At 42.2% G+C, this 22,100-nt stretch overlaps 1 protein-coding gene across 9 annotated transcripts in view; it reads left to right on the forward strand.

Annotated features, from left to right (window-relative positions):
* The window catches only part of herc2 (HECT and RLD domain containing E3 ubiquitin protein ligase 2), a 246,039-nt gene that overhangs the window by 136,241 nt on the left and 87,698 nt on the right, over positions 1-22,100 (forward strand). For all 9 annotated transcript variants that reach the window (XM_078545139.1, XM_078545142.1, XM_078545137.1 and 6 more), the window contains 14 exons: positions 522-669; positions 786-982; positions 2,425-2,655; positions 2,786-2,921; positions 3,580-3,723; positions 5,106-5,248; positions 10,929-11,196; positions 12,980-13,149; positions 13,251-13,349; positions 15,330-15,498; positions 15,617-15,742; positions 15,906-16,014; positions 19,105-19,244; positions 19,692-19,882. In XM_078545139.1, coding sequence (XP_078401265.1) covers positions 522-669; positions 786-982; positions 2,425-2,655; positions 2,786-2,921; positions 3,580-3,723; positions 5,106-5,248; positions 10,929-11,196; positions 12,980-13,149; positions 13,251-13,349; positions 15,330-15,498; positions 15,617-15,742; positions 15,906-16,014; positions 19,105-19,244; positions 19,692-19,882 — 2,271 coding nt within the window. The remainder of the gene's footprint in view (positions 1-521; positions 670-785; positions 983-2,424; positions 2,656-2,785; positions 2,922-3,579; positions 3,724-5,105; positions 5,249-10,928; positions 11,197-12,979; positions 13,150-13,250; positions 13,350-15,329; positions 15,499-15,616; positions 15,743-15,905; positions 16,015-19,104; positions 19,245-19,691; positions 19,883-22,100) is intronic.

The raw sequence follows: 22,100 nt of genomic DNA on the forward strand, positions 1-22,100 counted from the left end.
GCCAAACTTCCATCAACAGCACCTTCCAAACCTGCGCCCTTTGCCACATAGAAGATCAAGGGCCACAGATTCACAGAAGCACCACCAACTGCAAATTCCCCTCCAAGCCATACACCATCCTGACTTGGACCTATATGCCATTCTTCCACTGTCACTGGGTCAAAATCCTGAAAACCCCTTCCTAACAGCACTGTGTGTCTACCTACCAGATGGATTGCAGTGGTTTAAGAAGGTGGCTCACCACCACCTTCTCGAGGACAATTAGGGATGGACAACAAATGCTGGCATTGCCAACCACGCTCACATCCCATGAAAGAATAAAAAGGATTTGACAAGGTACCATGTAAAAGATTATTGGAGAAGTATGGAATTTGGGAAAAGATTGTATCCAATTTACTGTCTAATTAGAATGGAGAGGAGAAAATAGTTTGAATTATCTTTCAGATTACACAGGTTGATAGGGTTCATGTTGGTATTGTACTTTTTGTCAACATGGATGTTTGCTATTCTATTTGTGTTAGATCTTAGCTCTGCGCTTGTTGCAAGCAGTCCTTCCTTCCTGGGACAGAGATGAGCGATCGAAAGACATGAAGTTCCTTGTTGAAAAGCTGTTTGTTTTTTTGGGTAGTCTTCTGAGCACCTGCTCATCTGACCTTCCACTCTTGAGAGGTGAGCTTCCTTTTATGACTGGCACATATTTTCCTTTATTAATTGAAAAGTATATATATATAAAATGTTTTAAAATAGATGTGTGATTAAAGCAGCTTCTGGTTGTACTTTCACAGATGGAATGTTGAGAAGAAGAAAAACTAGACCTCAAGCTTCTCTGACTGCCACCCACAGCAGTACACTGGCAGAGGAAATAGTTGCACTGTTGCGAACACTTCACTCTCTGAATCAGTGGAATGGACTTATCAATGAATACATTAATTCTCAGCTTAATTGCATCAGTGAAATCATGACAGATAAAGCACCAGAGGCAGTAAGTAGAATATTGTGTTTCTTTACACTGAATTTCTTTTTCACCTTTGTGCTTGTTCTGTGCTTATAGTTACCTAGGAAGCAGAGTTGATTTTATGCCCTGTACCATCAATAAATCTAGAAGTACAGCTTTAAAAATGTTAACCTCTTAAGAATAAGTTATGATCATAATTCTTATTCAGACCAGGTGAAATCAGCAATCCCCCCCCCCCTCCTCCTCCCTGCTCTGTTGTGCAATTCTCATGCAGCCTATATTAAGTCATCCTTATGTTTTCTTACCTAGTCCGCCATGGTTATGCACAATTTGCAATTCCTGTCAACTTGCTGTGAGGAAAGACTTTGGGTCATGTAGGACTTTCTTGCATATTTTGGAACTCGCAAAGTAAATTTTGTGCACAGCAGAACCAACCTATAATTATTCAGCAAAGACCAGTTCATGTGTTTTTGTTAGCCTAGGTTTGTAGAAGAATGTTAGCACTGGGACAACACTGCTTCTCTTTGAGAAGTGCCATGGGATCATTAATTCTTACATGAATCCAGGAACAAAATTTTTAAAAATTGTCATGGTCAAAACATTAACTTGGTACTTTTACCAGTAAAAGCTTTACCTGCTTTTTAAAGCACACAGGATTATTCTTGCCATCTAATCCTCGATTCCTTTGGAATTCGGATAAGCTCAAAGCCATTCCTGCAGCTAAAAGTATGAGAACTAAATTTGAAACTGCATAGATAACCCTTCTTATCAGATGATTCATTTTATTTAAAATAACAGTATTTAATTTTTAAATTAAATTTTTTTCAAAGTTTGAATTCTCTGATGGAGGGTAGTTCATTCCAGAGCTTTTATCTCAGCAGTAAGAGATTTTATGGCTCTGCTGCTTTTGCCTTGATGTTTTGGGGTAATTATATGTCGCATCATTTTAAGCAGGATCAAGATGTTCCACATTTCTGACTTAAGTTTGTCACTGTGCTGTGGCACCATGAGTGTCTATGTAGCATCACCCTCATATTAAATCAAATGTGGAATCTTACAATACTGCTCAGATTTCTCCTCGGAACCCCTTGTCGAATTGTTTTTCCCCAATGTAAAGTTCTTTGAAACATCTTTCTGTGCATGAGTGCCACAGAGATGCTAGGTAGTTGCTATTTTGTAAGATATGTGAAGCCTCTTTTGTTTCATTATTTCTCTACTTTATTAACCCTGCCTTTATATTGAGGACTCTGAATCTAGGTATTGCTTCCATTGGTTACCTGGCTGGGACTAACAGAATACAAATGTTTGAACTTGCACTTGCTTGTTTGTCCACACTAAACTATTGTTTACCCTTGGGAAAGGGGGCCATGATCACAGATTATGAGAATGTTTGGATGAACTCTTATGTAAGACAGTAAGTTATTTTTGTGTGCCTGAAATCTTTTCTTCTCCCTTTTGCATCCTTCCAGACAGTCTTGGAAGATTGTTTCCCTGATTCGGAGAACCCAGAGATTAGTGGATTGATGGCAGTATTGGCTGTGATTGGTGGAGTAGACGGACGCCTGAGGCTGGGTGGTCAGGTGATACACGAAGAGCTTGGAGAGGGGACTGTGGCTCGTATTACTCCTAAGGGAAAAATTACAGTGCAGTTCCATGACATGCGAACATACAGAGTTTGTCCTTTGAGTCAGTTACAACCGGTAGGTGTTATGTGGCTGCTATGCTCTCCTCCTAGCCCAAACCCATCAGCAGACCAGCCATATTTTTGCCTAATTGGTCAGTCCATAATCTAAGTGTGATAATAAAATGATTTGGTCTTTTTTCTTTCAGCTCCCAGTGACTGCCTTCAGTGTTAATAACTTGCCATTTGCTGACCTAATGCTATCTGTCTGGGCTCAATTAGTGAATCTAGCAGGGAGCAAGCTTGAAAAGCACAGGGTGAAGAAATCCTGTCAGAGTCTCACAGGTAATTAAAATATTAACTTGAGCATTTGTTTTGAAATAGCAGAGTAGAGATTTTTTTCCAATCTTTTATTACTCAGGAAATCCACCTGGAAGCTGGACTATAAATGAGGTAGGTTAGAAAAGTTACGCACCGGGTGCTTGACAATGTATAATGCAGTGATTTCCATTAACATGGTTCAGTAGTTTAATTTTGGCTGTTCTGTAAGCTGTCTTAATTCTTAACTTGGGCCATGAGTGCAACCAGTAATTAAAAAAGTGAACTGTACATTGAATTGACATCGTGTATTAGTTTTAGTTACAATTTTTTCTGAAACACTACTGAATTCATTATATAGTAACACCTTGGTGCACTTAGGACCCAAATGTTCTCCCCTAACCTTACTGAAATTTGAATCTTGTTAGAATTTCTCCCCATACTGCACAAGACCTGAGTGGGTGATGTATTAAATCCTTATTCATCATGTAACTATGCATTTTTAGGTGAAATAAGCTTTTTTTTATTCCTCCCTGTATTATTTTGGATGTATTTTTTCAGGATAAAATCTGCTTTCTTTCATTTTTTTTAATGTAATTCTGTTGCCCCAAGGGTGAGAGCTTTTGTTCTGAAATGGTTTTCGGAATTTAGTGTTAATGCACATTTTCCTTCTTTCTCCATTCAGAGCAAGTGGATTTATATTTGCTAAGATGTCAGCAGCTGAGATTGTACATACTGAAGGCAGCACGAGCCTTGCTCATGCATCAGGATAAATTGAGACAAATTCTTTCGCAGCCGGCTGTATTTGAAACAGGACCTCTTTCCACTGGTATGAGCCAGCAAATTACCCTTTATCTCCCACTGCAAAATAATATGTCTTGTCTGAGTATTCAGATTAATTTGAAAGCTTTATCAAATCTAACTCCTCAAGTGGTGGCATTGTCTAGTGATAGTACTCTCACCTCACCCAGATGATTGTAGGTTTTAACCCTGCTGCAGAGACTTCTTCATGTAACTTGACATTTCAGCGTTGCACTGAGAGCTGCTGTCATTTGGATGAGATGATGTGATGATAAATGGAAAAAGATCCTCTAGCACTTATAAGGCAAGGGAAGTTCTTCCAGGGCCCTGTCCAACATTAATCTCTCAGTCGATATCAACTGAAAATAGTTCATCTGGTATTGAACTGATTGCGGTTTATAGGACCTTGCTGTGTTGGAATTGCCCACGTGATAGCAGTGATGACACTTCAACAGTATTTAATAGTTTGGATGTTCCATGAATGTGAAAAGTGCTGTATAAATGCAAACTCATTTCCTTTCCCTTTCTATCTCCTTTCCTTACAAGTTTTTGAAACCCAGCTAATTTACAAATAGTATTGAGCTAACTCAATTTAAGTGCATCAAAGCTGTTATGATTTTGACAAGGCAAAAACAAATAGAATTAACGGGAAGGAAAAGACCAACTGGTCCATCAAGCCTGCCTCACACTCATGATTCCTGGCGCATCATGACAAGGCACTCCCCCTTCTTTTACTGCTGTCTAACCTCCTGGGAGAAGCGAAAAAATACTCAGGAAAATTCCTTTCCGACCTCCTCATGTGATCAAAACAAGTTCAGCAGGTCACATAGACAAAATGTTATGTAAAAATACTCGTGATAATTTCCGCTTACTTTTAAAGTACAGACTAAATCAAAGCCTAGTGACTGGGTTTTATTATTGTAGGAACAATCATTTAACCTAATTCTTGAAGTTTAAGGACTTGTTTGATCGAATCAGCATCTTCCAAGTAAGCATTTGCTTTTGTGTAAAATGAGAGCTGCTAAAAACTTCATTCTAAATCCCAAAGTATTTTTGATGCGTCGTAAGGGATTTAATTCTGTTTATATTTCAACACTGGCACGTTTTTGACAGTCAGTGTTATTATGCCAGTGCTCATTTTAAGTCAGATCCTGGGAGACTGGGTTCCTAAAACCAAGGTCCTGACATTTGCAATACTAAATCTGGTTCTCTTATCCCTGCAGCTCAATCGTGTTGTTGAGATAAGAGACTGTATTCAATAGTTTAAGTGCCAGAACCACCCTTATGAAAGCGGGTTTCCTAGGTTCCAACCTAAATAAGCAGTGTTAGATTATGTGATGCATAATTCCTTGAACCTAATAGTCTTATTACTGCTTATTTTAATACCATTATTTTACCTTTTCCTTTTAGAGGATGCACCAGTTTCCTCTCCAGACGCTGCTGACTTTTCACCTGAGGGACCACAACCCCCCTTGATCCTACTCCAGCAGCTGCTGAGTGCAGCTACCCAGCCGTCACCAGTGAAAGCTGTATTTGATAGGCAGGAGCTTGAGGTTTGATCTTTAAGCTTTTCCTAACCAACAAAAGTTTGAATCTATTTTTATAAGTGCTTTAATTTTATTGGACTCTTGGTTAGTGAGCTTATGAAAAATTGTCTAGCAAGCATCCTAGTGCCAGTGAGTTGAGGGCGCTGCATACATGCTTTTTAACGAGTAAATTTCTCTTGCTTTGAAGCATTCTTGTCAAATTTTGGTTAATGGTAATCTTTCTCTGTTGTTGATTTGCTTCTGTTCCATGTTTTAAAGGAAATGAAAAGTATTCTGGATACCGTTAATATACATTCTGTTGCCATAGAGTCATAGAGGTCTACAGCACAGAAAAAGGCCCTTCGGCCCATCGAGTCTGCGCCGGTCAAACAAGTACCTAACTATTCTAATCCCATTTTCCACGACTAGGCCCATAGCCTTGTGTGCCATAGCATTGCAAGTGCACATCCAAATACTTCTTAAATGTTATGAGAGTTTCTGCCTCGACCACCCTTTCAGGCAGTGAGTTCCAGATTCCCACCACCCTCTGGGTGAAAAAATTCTTCCTGACATCTCCTCTAAACCTCCTGCCCTTTACCTTAAATCTATGCCCCCTGGTTATTGATCCCTCCACCAAGGGGAAAAGTTCTTTCCTGTCTACCCTATCTATGCCCCTCATAATTTTATGCCCCTCATAATTTTATACACCTCAATCATGTTCCCCCTCAATCTCCACTGCTCCATGGAAAATAACCCCAGTCTATCCAATCTCTCCTCATAACTAAAACTCTCCAGCCCAGGCCACATCCTGGTAAATCTCCTCTGCACCCGCTCTAGTACAACCGCATCCTTCCTACAATGTGGATTTCAGAACTGCATGCAGTACTCTAGCTGTGGCCTAACCAGCATTTTATACAGTTCCAGCATAACCTCCCTGCTCTTATGTTCTGTGCCCCGGCCAATAAAGGCAAGTATCCCACATGCCTTCTTAACCACCTTATCTACCTGTCCAGCTACGTTAAGGGACCGGTGGACTTGTACACCAAGGTCCCTCTGATCCCTGGAGTCCAGGATCCTACCATTCATCGTGTATCCCCGTGCCTTGTTTGTCCTGCTCTAGTGCATCACCTCACGCTTATTCAGATTAAATTCCATTTGCCACTGATCAGCCCATCTATATCCTCCTGTAATCTAAGGCTATCCTCCTGACTATTTATCATCCCGCCAATTTTCGTGTCATCTGCGAACTTACTAATCAACCCTCCTACATTCAAGCGTAAATCGTTTATATATACCACAAACAGCAAGGGACCCAACACCGATCCCTGTGGAACCCCACTGGACACAGGCATCCAGTCACAAAAACACCCCTCTGCTTCCTGCCACTTAGCCAATTCTGGATCCAATTTGGCAAATTGTCTTGGATCCCATGGGCTCTTACTTTCGTTATCAATCTCCCTTGCGGGACCTTACCATCACCTCTGACAGGGCTGCACCCTGAGATTCCGAGATTGTGTTGTGCTACCCAGATACTACAAAGCTGCTATAAATTTAGATGCCAGTTTAAAAATTCAAGTGCTGAGTGTTGAAAGTGCTTAAGGTTAAAGCATTCCTATTCAAGTCAACACAAAGAGAAGTATTTGCCGAGAGGCAATACTCGCTGTTTATCGAATTGGGAAGTAAATCACTTGGAAACATGTAATGCTGTCTTCCAGCTGAAACATATAGAACACTGTGCCTGTTTCTGGTTGGCTGCTCCTCATTCAGTTTATTTGTGAGAAATGAGAGTTCTCAATGAAAGAATCCTGAAAAAGTACATCGAGATCTCTCTCCAGCTTGATTAATGCCTGTGTACAATTGGTCTCTGTTCCCTATTGTCCCACATTTTGGATCCTTTCTCAACTCTTTGCTGGCAAAATATTAAGTTTTATCAAGCCTCCAATCTTAGAGAACAGACGTTTTTCTTCAATTTCTTTGCTTTTTCTTAAACAACACCAAAGCAGGCAGCTCAATATACAGGTTTTGGAGCGAGAAAGGATTGAAGGATCAGTGGGCATGATCCATGAGAAGGGTCGCTTTGTTTTGAGTCTCATAGCTTTTCCTGTTCCTCACATTTCTTAGCGCTGATTTTTCTGTGCAGGGATTACTCAGTTAATAGTCGCACACAAAGCACCGGGGAACCTTTACACCAAGGGACTCCAGGCATTTAAAAAAAGGAAAAAAAGACTGGCATTTATACAGAGAATTTCGTGACCAATGTACATCACAAAATGCTTCACAGCCAATCAACTACTTTTAGAAATGTAGTCATTGTTGCAATGTAGAAGTGCAGCAGCCAATATTCATTCAACAAACGGCAATGTGATAACAACCAGATAATTTGTTTTTAGGATGTTGATAGAGGCCAGGACATAGGAGATAACTCTCCTGTTTGTCTCTGCAATAGTGCCATGGGACCTTTTACATCCACCCAGGCAGGGAGATTGGCCTTCGTTTAATGTCTCATCTGAAAGACGGCGCTTCTTACACTGCAGCACTTCCTCAGTACTGCACTGGAATGTCAGCCTCGATGTTTGTTCATGCCCTGGATTGGGACTTGAACCAAGAACCTTGTGACTCAAAATTAAGAATCCCATGGGGAATGTTTTTTATGCATTCATGGCATGTGGGCTTTGCTGGCTGGGCCAGCATTTATTGCCCATCCCTACTTGCCCTTGAGAAGGTGGTGGTGAGCTGCCTTCTTGAACCACTGCAGTCCATGTGGTGTAGGTACACCCACAGTTTTGTTTGGAAGTGAGTTCCGGGATTTTGACCCAGCGACAGTGAAGGAACGGCGATATATTTCCAAGACAGGGTGCTGAGTGACTTGGAGGGTAACCTCCAGGTGGTGGTGTTCCCATCTATCTGCTGCCCTTGTCCTTCTAAGTGGTAGTGGTCGTGGGTTTGGAAGGCGCTGTCTAAGGAATCTTGGTGAATTCCTGCAGTCCATCTTGTAGATGATACGCACTGCTGCTACTGTGTGTTGGTAGTGGAGGGAGTGGATGTGGTGCCAATCAAGCAGACTGCTTTGTCCTGGATGGTGTCCAGCTTCTTCAGTGTTGTGGAAGCTGCACTCATCCAGGCAAGTGGGGAGTATTCCATCATACTCCTGACATGTAGATAGTGGACAGGCTTTGGGGAGTCAGGAGTTGAGTTACTCGTCGCATGATTCCTAGCCTCTGACCTGCTGTTGTAGCCACAGTATTTATATGGCTAGTCAATTTCTGGTCAATGGTAACCCCCAAGATGTTGATATTGGGGGATTCAGCGATGGTAATGCCATTGAACATTTAGGGGTGATGGTTGGATTCTCTCTTGTTGGAGATGGTCATTGCCTGACACTCGTTCGACACGAATGCTACTTGCCACTTGTCAGCCCAAGTTTGGATATTGTCCAGGTCTTGCTGCATTTGGACATGAACTCCTTCAGCATCTGAGGAGTCGCGAATGGTGCTGAACATTGTGCAATCATTAGTGAACATCCCCACTTCTGACCTTATGATGGAAGGAAGGTCATTGATGAAGCAGCTGAAGCTGGTTGGGCCTAGGACGCTACCCTGAGGAACTCCTGCAGTGATGTCCTGGAGTTGATGACTGACATCCAACAACCACAACCATCTTCCTTTGTACTAGGGATGACTCCAACCAGTTTTCCCCTGATTCCCATTGACTCCAGTTTTGCTAGGGCTCCTTGATGCCACACTCGGTCACATGTTCCCTTGATGTCAAGGGCAGTCACTCTCACCTCACCTTGGGAGTTCAGCTCTTTTGTCCATGTTTGAACCAAGGCTGTAGTGAGGTCGGGAGTTGAGTGGCCCTGGCGGAAGCCAAACTAGGCATCAGTGAGTAGGTCATTGCTAAGCAAGTGCCACTTTATAGTACTGTTGATGACCCCTTCCATTACTTTACTGATGATGGAGAGTAGGCTGTTGGGGCAGTAATTAGCCAGGTTGGATATGTCCTGCTTTTTGTGTAGAGGACATATCTGGGCAATTTTCCACATAGCTGGGTAGATGCCAGTATTGTAGCTGTACAGGAACAGCTTGGCTAGGGGCGCAGCAAGTTCTGGAGCACAAGTCCTCAGTATTATTGCTGGAATATTGTCAGGGCCTATAGCCTTTGCAGCATTCAGTGCCTTCAGCCGTTTCTTGATATCATGTGTGGAGTGAATTGAATTGGCTGAAAACTGGCATCTGTGATGCTGGGGACCTCCGGAGGAGGCCGAGATGGATCATCCACTCGGCACTTCTGGCTGAAGATTGTAGCAAATGCTTCAGTCTTATCTTTTGCACTGATGTGCTGGGCTCCACCTCATTGAGGATGGGGATATTTGTGGAGCCCCCTCCTCCAGTGAGTTGTTTAATTGTCCACCACCATTCACGACTGGATGTGGCAGGACTGCTGAGCTTAGGTCTGATATCCGTTGGTTGTGGGATCGCTTAGCTCTGTCTATCACTTGCTGCTTATGCTGTTTGACACGTCAGTAGTCCTGTGTTATAGCTTCACCAGATTGACGCCACGAGCAGCACCAGGCATATCTAAAAATGAGGCTCCTGCACTCTTCATTGAATGAGGGTTGATCCCCTGGCTTGATGGTAATGGTAGAGTGGGAGATATGCTGGGCCATGAGGTTACAGATTGTGTTCGAGTACAATGTTGCCTCTACATGAACTATAAATAGAGTCAACGAATGCAAACAAGATAGGAAGGATGTAATTAGCCCTACAATGTTGTGTCCATGTAGAAGCGCCAACACCTTGTCCAGTTGGAGTAGCATCCGGTGGAAATGGGCCTTAGGCTTCGTTCCCAGCCCTGTTCAGGGGCTTATATAACATAAGATAAAAACAATGCTGAAGATACTCAACAGGTCTGGCGGCAACTGTGGAAAGAGAAAAAGATTTAACGGTTCAGCTTGATGACATTTCATCCGAAACAGGAAAAGTTAGAAATTTAATAGGTTTTGAGCCAGTGAAGTGGGGCGGACGGGGGAGGGTGGGCAAAAGAGAAAAAGAGAAGGTCTGTGATGGGTTAGAGGATAGGAAAAATTAAATAACAAAAGGTTCCATAATGCAAGACCAAAGGGAATGGCATTGGGACAAATTTTTAAAAAAGAAAGGTTTTTCTTGGAGATGTGAATGACAGGATAGCTGCTATCTGAATGCAAAGTAAAGGAAATAAGAGTGAAACTAGAGGAAAAAACCCAAACCAGCAAAGAAGGATGAAACAAAATGGCACAGAGATTATCAACTATGACTGTTGAGCTCAGTGTTGAGTCCAAAAGTCTGTAAAGTGCCCAGTTAGTTCAGGTCATGTCAGATAAAGCACCCCTTGAGCACATTCTGTGTGACTCATGTGAAGGCCAGAGTGAGAGAGGTGAGGGTCATTATTATCATTTAAAAAAAAATCTTTCATGGGATGAGGGCATCGTTGGTAAGGCCAGCCTTTGTTTCCTATCCCTAATTGCCCTTGAGAAGGTGGTGATGAGCCACTACCCTAAACCGTTGCAGTCCATCTGCTGCAGATAAATTCTCAGTGCTGTTAAGAAGGGAGTACCAGGATTTTGATCCAGTGACAGTGAAGGAATGACAGTATAGTTCCATGTGTCGTATATTTGTTTGTGTGGTTTTTGTTAAGCATTTTGATCTTCATGATATCCTTTTTTTGTCAGGCGGCAGCCCTTGCTGTTTGTCAGTTTTTGGCAGTGGAGTCTACCCATCCATCTACACCTGTATTTGATGACAGCAGCTCAAGTGAGGCTACAACACCTGTTACAGTGCAGCCTGTACGGCCAATAAAACACAAGAAGTGCAAGCCTTCTCCCCCTCCACCTTTACCCATTGTGGCTCAACTAATGGAAATGGGATTTGGTCGGAAGAATATTGAGTTTGCACTAAAATCACTTACAGGGGGCTCTGGAAATGCTGCGGGATTACCAGGTAAAAAAAATTGCAATATGAATAAGCACATTCTGACACTAGCACATCTTCTCGCATTCTGGTGTTGTTTTAAATAAATATTTGGTCCAGACCTAAGTGAGGCATGTGCTGTTGGAAAATTGTAACATAACTGAGTATAATTTAGGAAGTAGTTGCTAATGAGTTAATTAATTTGTATATTGACTATGTACGACTCTAAAATACATCATTATAACTGGTGTTTCAGAAACTTCCACTGGAAGCTTCAACTCATGATGAATGGGTCTTGTGCACTCGCTTGCAAAATTTTAAAATATATATAATTGAGTTAATGGAAAAGCAAGGGCAAGTATTGTTCTTGCTCTTTTCTTTGTCCTCTATGTAGAAGTGAATAGGGTGGAAATTTGCAGCACCTGGTTTCCTTGAGACTTTTTTGTAATTTGCGCAGTAAGATCTATTGTATACAAGGAATAATAACTTTAAATGTACAGCCATCAGCCTGTGAAGTAGTATGTTAATGGAAAATATGCTGCAGCACTGGATGCTAGATGATTGTTACCACTGGAAGTAGAGATGTCTTTACCAAAAACATGCTCTATTTTGAAGTATGTCAGGAAGTCATCATCATGTAAACTTAAGTTTCGGAAGAGGAAAGTTAAAATGATACATTTATGATGGGTATGGTTGGCTGCATTTGAAAATTTCAAGGGAATTTGTTAAAAGCAATTGCTTACTTTTTCCTGATGCAGAACATATTTTCAAAGCACTGGGATCATTTAGCCCTCAAATTATCACAGTAGTACTCTGTTGTTAATATTGACCTGGAATACTGTGGTGACTAAAAGCCAAACCTTTCTGAAATGTGCAAATTTCTTGATTAATACGTAAACAGGTTTTGTTTAAAGGCTCCGTTTGCTGCCAACACTGTGCATGCGCAGTTGTACTGTTTCACTCCATGACGTCATTGTGAGCAACGAAGTAAGCGGTGGCCAGAAGCAGAGATGATTATCTAACAGTTATTAAAGGCAGTGATTAAAAAAGCCTCATCTTCTCCGCATCAGTGGGCGGAGGGGAGGAATGGAGCCATGATCAGAATGGGGAGGGAGGGAAGGCTTCTGATCCACCCGGTGACGGCCGCAATTCTGGATTGCAACCTTGATATCCCGCATGTGCAGCTTCAGGGCTTCTTCCGGTAGGATCTTATTCAGATCCTAAAGCCATTCACCCAGTTTCTGAACCCGCAGGGTCATGGCCTCCTCGCAGTTTTGAATCTCCTGCTCCAGCGCCTCTTCCCCTTAACCCAGACCTGTCACTGGTAAGAGGCTTTGGAGCTGTAAATGTGGGATATGGAGGTTCTGAGCTGGAATTGCGGCCGTGACCAGATGGATCAGAAGCCTCGCCTCCCTCCCCATCCTGATTTTGGAAACTACAGAGATGCCATGGCCTGACTGCCTGTGGGCTCAGAAACTGGGTGAATGGCTTCAGGATCTGAATAAGAACCACCAGGCATTGTATCTCCTGCAAATGACGTCATTGTTTTCTGCACATGTGCAGACGGGTATTGGCGACCATCTTGTATGGCCATCTTGTGTTGGCAAGAGATGTTTGAAAGTTGATTGACCCACATCGAGAATGAACAGCATTAATGCATAGATAAAAGTTGATTCAATAAGACAAAGTTGAAGGGTAGCCTCAGATCTCTTAAATGAGTGTTTGTTTCCATTTATATGACAAAAGCAACATCAAACCCAATTGCACCAGTAACAGTTTACCATCTATTTTTGTCCCAAATTTTATTTCAAAGGTGTGGAAGCATTGGTCGGTTGGCTGTTAGATCACCCTGATGTACAGATCGCAGAGCTTTCAGATGCGGAGAGCACTTTATCGGAGTACTCGGACGAAGAGATTCTAGAAGAAGTAGAAGAGGCTGAAGCTGCTTATGCTGTGATTGGTCCTCAGCCAACTCTACCTAATGTATTTTTGAAACAAGATGTACTTAGCAGATTTTAATAACATTGGAGTCATTTGAGTGCTGACGTTTAAATTGTATTAACACATTGTTCTTAATTTTGTAGCCTTGGGCTGCTGTGGTGACTGAAAGTCAAACCTATAAGAAACGTGGAGATTTCTTGAGTAATGATGATTATGCTGTGTACGTAAGGGAGAATATTCAGGTATGGATCGACTTGCTGTTTATACATTGATAATGTACTGTATTTGACTTTCACAGAATCACACAGTGCAGAAGAGGCCCTTAGGCCCATCGAGTCTGCACCGACACGTGAGAAACACCTGACCTACCTACCTAATCCCATTTACCAGCACTTGGCCCATAGCCTTGAAAGTTATGACGTGCCAAGTGCTCATCCAGGGACTTTTTAAAGGATGTGAGGCAACCTGCCTCCACCACCCTCCCAGACAGCACATTCCAGACCGTCACCACCCTCTGGGTAAAAAGGTTTTTCCTCAGAGCCCCCTAAACCTCTTGCCCCTCACCTTGAACTTGTGTCCCCTCGTGACTGACCCTTTAACTAAGGGGAACAGCTGCTCCCTATCCACTCTGTCAATGCCCCTCATAATCTTGTACACCTCGATCAGGTCACCCCTCAGTCTTCTCTGCTCCAACGAAAACAACTGAACCCTATTCAACCTCTCTTCATAACTTAAACGTTTCATCCCAGGCAACATCCTGGTGAATCTCCTCTGCACCCCCTTCAGTGCAATCACATCCTTCCTATAATGTGGCGACCAGAACTGCACGCAGTATTCCAGCTGTGGCCTCACCAAAGGTTCTATACAACTCCAACATGACCTCCCTACTTTTGTAATCTATGCCTTGATTGATAAAGGCAAGTGTCCCATTTGCCTTTTTCACCATCCCGCTAACATGCCCCTCCACCTTCAGAGATCTATGGACACACGCCAAGGTCCCTTTGTTCCTCAGAACTTCCTAGTGTCATGCCGTTCATTGAATACTTCCTTGACAAATTACTCCTTCCAAAGTGTATCACCTCTCACTTTTCAGGGTTAAATTCCATCTGCCACTTATCTTCCCATTTGGCAATCCCACCTATATCTTCCTGTAGCCCAAGACACTCAACCTCACTGTTAACCACCCGACCAATCTTTGTGTCATCCGCAAACTTACTAATCCTACCCCCCACATAGTCATCTATATCGTTTATGTAAATGATGAATAATAGGGGACACAGCACAGATCCCTGTGGTACGCCACTGGACACTGGCTTCCAGTCACTTAAGCATCCTTCTGTCATCCCCTCTGTCTCCTACAACTAAGCCAATTTTGGATCCACCTTATCAAATTACCCTGTATCCCATGTGCGTTTGCCGCCTTTATAAGTCTCCCATGTGGGACCTTGTCAGAGGCTTTGCTGAAATCCATATAAACTACATCAACTGCACTACCCTCATCTACACACCTGGTCACCTCCTCAAAAAATTCAATCTAATTTGTTAGGCATGTCCTCCCACTGACAAAGCCACGCTGACTATCCCTGATCAAACCTTGCCTCTCCAAGTGGAGATAGATTCTCTCCTTCAGAATTTTCTCCCATAGTTTCCTCATCACTGACATGAGACTCACTGGCCTGTAGTTCCCTGGCTTATCTCTACAACCCTTCTTAAATAGCGGAACCACATTAGCTGTTCTACAGTCCTCTGGCACCTCCCTTGTGGCCAGAGAGGAATTAAAAATTTGGGTCAGAGTCCCTGCCATCTCCTCCTTTGCCTCCCTCTGCAGTCTGGGAGACAAATCATCCGGACCTGGAGATTTGTCCACTTTTAAGCCTGCCAACACCTCCAATACCTTGTCACTCCCTATATCAATTTGCTCGAGAACCTTGCAGTCTCTCTCCCCAAGTTCCATACCTTCACCCTCATTCTCTTGGGTGAAGACGGATAAGAAGTATTTGTTCCACACTCTAGCGATGTCCCCTGGTTCCACCCATAGATTTCCCCCTTGGTCCCTTATGGGCCCTACTCTTTCCCTGGTTATCCTCTTCCCATTGATATACTTATAGAATATCTTGGGATTTTCCCTACTTTTACCATTACTATGTGTATTGAACATTTTTAATATTAGTTGCAGTAAGGTCTGGACTACACTTTATTTTGAGCTTTAATGTACCATGCAGGTGGGAATGATGGTCCGATGCTGCAGAACTTATGAAGAGGTTTGCGAGGGAGATATGGGAAAAGTAATTAAATTGGATCGAGATGGATTACATGATCTAAATGTGCAGTGTGACTGGCAACAAAAAGGTGGCACTTACTGGGTCAGATACATTCATGTTGAACTATTGGGTAGGTGCATAGTATACCAATCAGAAACACCAGTACTACATAGTAGTTACTGCTCTTGCTTACTTTTAAGTGCAACTCAGGAGCTGTTTAGTTTTCATTGCTTTCTCTTTTGCTCCAGGTTTCCCACCACAGAATTCTACCTCACACATAAAGATTGCTGATAAAGTGCGGGTTAAGGCTTCAGTTACCACACCAAAGTACAAGTGGGGATCAGTTACCCATAGGAGCGTGGGAGTTGTGAAAGGTAAATGAGTCATGCTTACATTTTCTCCTTCTGCTTCACCAAAAATAATCATGCAGAATGTGCAGTATTTTGATTCAGTGCATAGAAAAGTGCTACAAAATAAATTTCAGAAATCTACTGTAGGTTTGCAGTGAAGCATTTAATAATCTTACATTTTTTTCAGCATTTAGTGCCAACGGGAAGGATGTTATTGTTGATTTCCCTCAACAGTCTCACTGGACTGGTCTATTGTCTGAAATGGAGTTGGTACCCAGTATTCATCCAGGAGTCACGTAAGGAATTTAAAAAACCTAACCAAACTGGCGCTTTTTAATTGTTCTTTTCCATTTATCCTGTGAAATAAGGAAAAAGGTATATTTCCTATTATAAGAATACTAACAGAGTAATTACTCTCCTGTTTTTATGATTGGGTTAGTTTTAAAAAAGGGACAATGTACAATTTTGTTCATTGCGATTGGTGAAAATAAACAGAATATTTTTAATTTATTGCATTTTCACTCCGTTTTACAGAACTTTAACTGGCACAGGGTGGGGTGGAGCATGCAAAAGCATAAGGAAAGAGGGCTATCAGAGAGTTTCTCCAGTGCATGTAAGATTGTTCCATTAAGCATCCCCTCTACCTATTGCCATATAATTTCCAGATCATCCTGGAGGACAAAGACTTCCTTAAGCTTGATCATAACAGTTATAATCCGAAAAGCCAGTTGAAGGATAGTACTGAAACCCATCTTTACTCAGTCCTACACTTATTTGCAGAGTGAATATTACAATTACACATCACCTAATCCAACCACACCACAGTTTCAATAAGCATCTCTTTATATGTGTTCAAAAGAAACCCCAATCCCAAAACTTTCATGGGATATGAGCATCGCAGGCAATGCCAGCATTTGTTGCCCATCCCTAATTGCCCTTGAGAAGGTGGTACTGAGTGGCTTTCTTGAACTGTTGCAGTCCGTCTGCTGTAGGTGCACCCAACAATGCTGTTAGGAAGGGAGTTCCAGGATTTTGACCCAGCAACAGTGAAGGAATGATATAGTTCCAAGTCAGGATGGTGTCTAGCTTGGAGGGGATGGTGGTCCCATGCATCTGCTGGCCTTGTCCCCCTCAGCAGAGGTTGCGGGTTTGGAAAGAACTTTTGAAGGAGGTTTGACGAGTTGCTGCAGTGCGTCCTGTGTAAGGTACACACCACTGTCACTGTGCACTGGTGGTGGAGGGAATGAATTTTTAACGTGGTGGATGGGATGCCGCTGAAGTGGGCTGCTTATCCTGGATGGTGTCAAGATTCTTGTGTTGTTGGAGTCGCACTAATCCAGGCAAGTGGAGAGTATTCCATTGCACTCCTGATTTGTCACTGTTTAAAAGTAAGGGGTTGCCCATTTAGGACAGAGATGAGAATTTATTTTTCGAGGGTAGTGAGTCTTTGGAACTCATTCCCTCAAAAGGCGATGGTAGCAGATCAGCCATGATCTTATTGAATGGCGGAGCAAGCTTGAGGGACTAAGTGGCCTACTCCTGCTCCTAATTTTTATGTTTGTATGTTCGTATGTGTGCCTTGTAGATGGTGGAATGGATAGATGGAGGCTTTGGCGAGTCAGGAAGTGAGTTACTCACTGCAGCATTCCCAGCCTCTGACCTGCACATGTAGCCACAATATTTATGTGGCTGGTTCATTTAAGTTTCGGGTCAATGATAACCCCCAGCATGTTGATAGTGAGTGATACAGCGATGGTAATGCCACGGAATGTCAAGGGGAGATGGTCATTACCTGGCACTTGTGTGGTGTGACTGTTATATGCCACTTATCAAGCCAAACATGAAGGTTGTCCAGGTCTTGCTTGCATTTGGACGTGGACTGCTTCAGTGTCTGAGGAGTCACAAATGGTGCTGAACGTGTAATCATTAGCGAAGGTCCTCACTTCTGACTTATGATGGAGTGAGGGTCATTGATGAAGCAGCTGCTTATAATGAAACAATTGATACACAATTAACACCACCTCCCTCAACATTCCTCCTACCCCCCTGCCAACCACCCCACCCCCTGCCGATGCTGTGCAAAGCTGTTAGGTTTCTTTGCTTTCAGAATTTGTGACCGTATGCTCCAGTTTTCTCCTGTTCCGCCCAAACCCAAAATACTTTGTTTCTATACACCACCCCCCACCTCCCCATAGCCCTTATTTAACACCCCATCATGAAAACCACCACACCTCACATGATGCAGCTTCTGACCACTCAACAACATTTTCTTAACCAAGTTCTTGCCTTCTCTGCTGCAAGATTTGTCACTATCTCTTTAAAATATCTCTCCTTGATCCATTTGTTCTTACCATTTAGTTGAATGTTTGCTGACTTTGTCTGCTGCTCCTTCTATTCTGGTATTTTGTGTTTCTCCTTCAAGACTACCGTCATCATTCCTCTTGTTTAAAAAAAAAACCCTTATTCTTATTCACCCTCATTGATTATCACCTATTTCCAAACTCCTCAAATGTGCTGCTTCACTCAGTTCCTTGTCTATCTCTTTTACCGCACATTATCTGAATTCCTTCAAGTCAGGTTTCTGCCCCATCAAACATTGAGACTGACCTAACCTGTGCACATTATTTTGATTTAATTTAGCTAATAATCCCTTCCTGGATTTTTGTCCTCTTGTAAAGGACTGCACATTTATCTACACTGAATTCTCAAATGCATTCAAATCCTCCTGTAGCTTATAGAACATAGGAAATAGGAGCTCTTTGAGCCTCAAAGAGATGACAGCTGTTGATCTACCTCAACTCCACCTTCCTACACTATCCTCATATCCCTTGGTTCCCTTAGTATGTAAAAATCTATTGATTTTGGCCTTAAATGTACTCAACGACTGAGCATCCACAACCATCTAGGGGTAGAGAATTCCAGAGATCCACAACCCTTTCAGTGAAGAAATTTGTCCTCATTTCAGCCCTAAATGGCCAATTGTTTATTCTGAGATTATGACCTCCAGATTCTAGACTCCTCTGCCAGGGGAAACATCCTCACCGAATCTATCCTGCCAAGCCCGAAATAATGTTATATTTTGATAAAATCACTTCTCATTCCTCTAAACTCTGCAGACTATAGATCTACTATATTCATACTCTCCTTTTATTGGGAATATGAGGTGAAATAATTCCCTGTTTTCATGACTTCTGCAAGACATTTAAAGAAAAGTTCCTTTGTTTCAGTTGTATACCTGCCTTTACTTCTGCGCAAGCTGAATTACAGTGAATAAAGAGATTAATAAGCAGGCATACATTTTGTTGCATCATGGCGGAGTTGGCTTTGAAAAGTCAATTTATCTTCATTAATCAGTCTTTTGTTTACCCTTTTTCCATACAAAACAGGTGTGATGGCTGTCAAATGTTTCCAATGAATGGGCCCAGGTTCAAATGTAGAAACTGTGATGATTTTGACTACTGTGAAAACTGTTTCAAGACTAGGAAACACAATGCAAGGCATACGTTTGGTAGAATTAATGAGCCAGGTGAGAAGCACTGGAAGGTTGCTTAGTAAAAAAAATATATTTTTTTTAAAATTACATTTGGATTAAATTACAAATGGATTGTTGCTTCATATCACAAAACCAAAAAAGAATCCAATTATATTTTTCATAGTAATAAAATAGTCCACACCAACTTGGCTATACCTACTATATATGTTATGCAGGAACTATGTCACAATTAATAATAATGCTTTGTAATGTTATCAAAAGTTGGTCGTTTACCATATTAATAATATTAAACATAATATTTGCTTAAACAAAATATTAAACAATGTTTTGCTTTATATCAGTATTTGCACTTCAAGTAGCTGTGTGAATAAAAGCCAATTCCATTTCACTCATAACTCCAATTCTATAAGTTTCCTTTTGGCAAATCTTTTTTTTGTTAGAAAATAGTTGTGTAGTAATAATTTCTAAATTGGTTTAAAGGACAATCACCAGTATTTGCTGGGCGTTCAGGAAAACAACAGAATAAGCGATATAGCTGTGAGAGAGGAATGTTGCTAGATGATTGGTCAAGAATTGTGAAGAACTTTGGCGTTTCCTCCTCTGTCAGTCAAGCTTCCCGCCTGATTGATGGCTCTGGGCAGTGTTGGCAGTCTTCAGGATCACAAGGGAAAGTAAGTGAGAAGTCATTAGCATGACCAGCCAATCCTGCCTTACGCATTTGTCTTCCATATACCTTCAGGGTAGATCCATCATCCGCTGCTTGTTCCTTCAGAACTTTTCATTCAAATTTAAAATTGGGTTGGTTATGATCTTTCGCAGTTCTTTATCTTCTGTTTTCAGCTGCAGGTTTTATCTCTCTCAGCAGGAAAAATTCCCAAATCTTTTTTGCTTTGGGGAAGCTGAATCTAATTTGTTCAGTTTCATTGAGGTCCTCAACTCAATGAAACATGTTTAACATTGTTAAAATAACACTCGCTCACTGCTATTTCTTGAAATTAGGTGTTTTTGTGCATGTTTACAAAGAGTTTCATATTTCTCTTGTCGTATGGGACTCTTTGATGTGAAACAAATAACTTTTTAGTCGGTTTACGTTTGCCCAGTGCATCTTCACTCACTGAATCCTAGTCTTAGAACTCTGGGTTGAAATTCCCTGGCTCCATGATTGTGAGCTTGGAGGCAGAGCTGGGAAAAGAAGGGGGAGCTGTGACGGCATTCCCGTTGCCGGTGATCTTTTCCGGAGGCGGGCTGGGAATCTGATCAGCTATGTGGAGGCGGGAAGATTTTTAACATTGTTAAGGCCCCAGTTATAGCTGATTTTGTGATCTTGCTGGCATTTTGCCACCATGGACTGTATGAGGGGCCTGCCAGCTCAGTAGAGGTGGCCTCCCTGTGGCAGGCTGGAGGGCCATCAGAGCCAGCGGCTTCACAAGGAGGATTTGAAAGAAAGAACTTGGAGTTGTATAACTCTTTTATGACCTGATGTCTGTAAGCCCTTCACAGCAAATGAAGTATTTTTTAAGTGTAGCTACTGAGAATGTTGGGGTATGAGACTAACCCACAACACCTGAAGTGTCTATACTGAAGTATCAGGTAAATTATTTTGCCAGATCCAAGGAGTTTTGACTGAGCAGAGAGTGCTGCCATTCAGACACCTAAATTACTGCTGCCTTTGACCAGTGCACTGGCATATCCTTTGTCTGGCGCAATTTATCTTTGCAGCATTCGGTAAGCTTACTGTAAGAAGTTTAAGATATTGGTGATGATTGAGGCTTTTTGATTTTGTCAGAGGTATATTCAACTTCCCCTGCCACATTCTATCGGTTATTTTGTACAAATTTTGCCTTCCCGTGTGGTGTTTAGTAGGTAGTTGTAGGTTTGATCGGGTTCAGGTCTCTTTTCATTTACAGTAGTCAAGATGCGCCTAATGGTCCAACTGGCCAACAAGAAATCATTGATCTTTTATTTACCCCACAAGGGTACAGAGCGAACACTTGGGAGGGCGCTATGATGATCCAAACCAATATTTTGCTACCTGTTGCATCAGACTAGCTTTGAAGAATATTATTTGGATTTTAAATTCGCTTTACTCCCCCAACTTGATTATGTGAGCAAAGGAGTTATTTTCAGCACCAACACTTGGTGTTGGTGTATTTTGTACCTAAAGAAGTTAAGAAAAATCAAAGATAATGTAACTATGGAAAATAGTAAGAGTATTTTTTTTTTATTCATTGATGGGATGTGGGCGTTGTTAGCTCAGCCAGCATTTATTACCCATCCTTAATTGCCCTTAAGAAGGTGGTGATGAACTGTCGTCTTGAACCACTGCAGTCCATGTGATGTAGGTACACCCATAGTGCTGTTACGGAGGGAGTTCCAGGATTTTGTCACATGAAGGAATGGCAATATATTTCCAAGTCAGGACGGTGAGAGGCTTGGAGGAGAACTTCCAGGTGATGGTGTTTCCATCTATCTGCTGCCCTTGTCCTTCCAGATGGTAGTGGTCATGAATTTGGAAGATGCTGCCTAAGGAGGGCTGGTGAGTTCCTGCAGTGCATCTTGTAGATGTTACGCACTGCTGCCACTGTGTGTTGGTGATGGAGGGAGTGAATGTTTGTGGATGGGGTGCCAATTAAGCGGACTGCTTTGTCTTGGATGGTGTCAAGCGTCTTGAGTGTTGTGAGAGCTGCTCTCATCCAGGCAAGTGGAGAGTATTCCATCACACTCATGGCTTGTGCCCTCCTAGATGGTGGCAGACTTTGGGGAGTCAGGAGGTGAGTTACTTGCCGCAGGATTCCTAGCCTCTGACCTGCCCTTGTAGCCATAGCATTTATATGGCTAGTCCAGTTCAGTTTCTGGTCAATGGTAACCCCCTCAGGATGTTGATAGTAG

The sequence above is a fragment of the Cetorhinus maximus genome, chromosome 7, assembly GCF_964194155.1.
Source record: "Cetorhinus maximus chromosome 7, sCetMax3.hap1.1, whole genome shotgun sequence".
In the NCBI taxonomy this organism is placed as follows: Eukaryota; Metazoa; Chordata; class Chondrichthyes; order Lamniformes; family Cetorhinidae; genus Cetorhinus; species Cetorhinus maximus.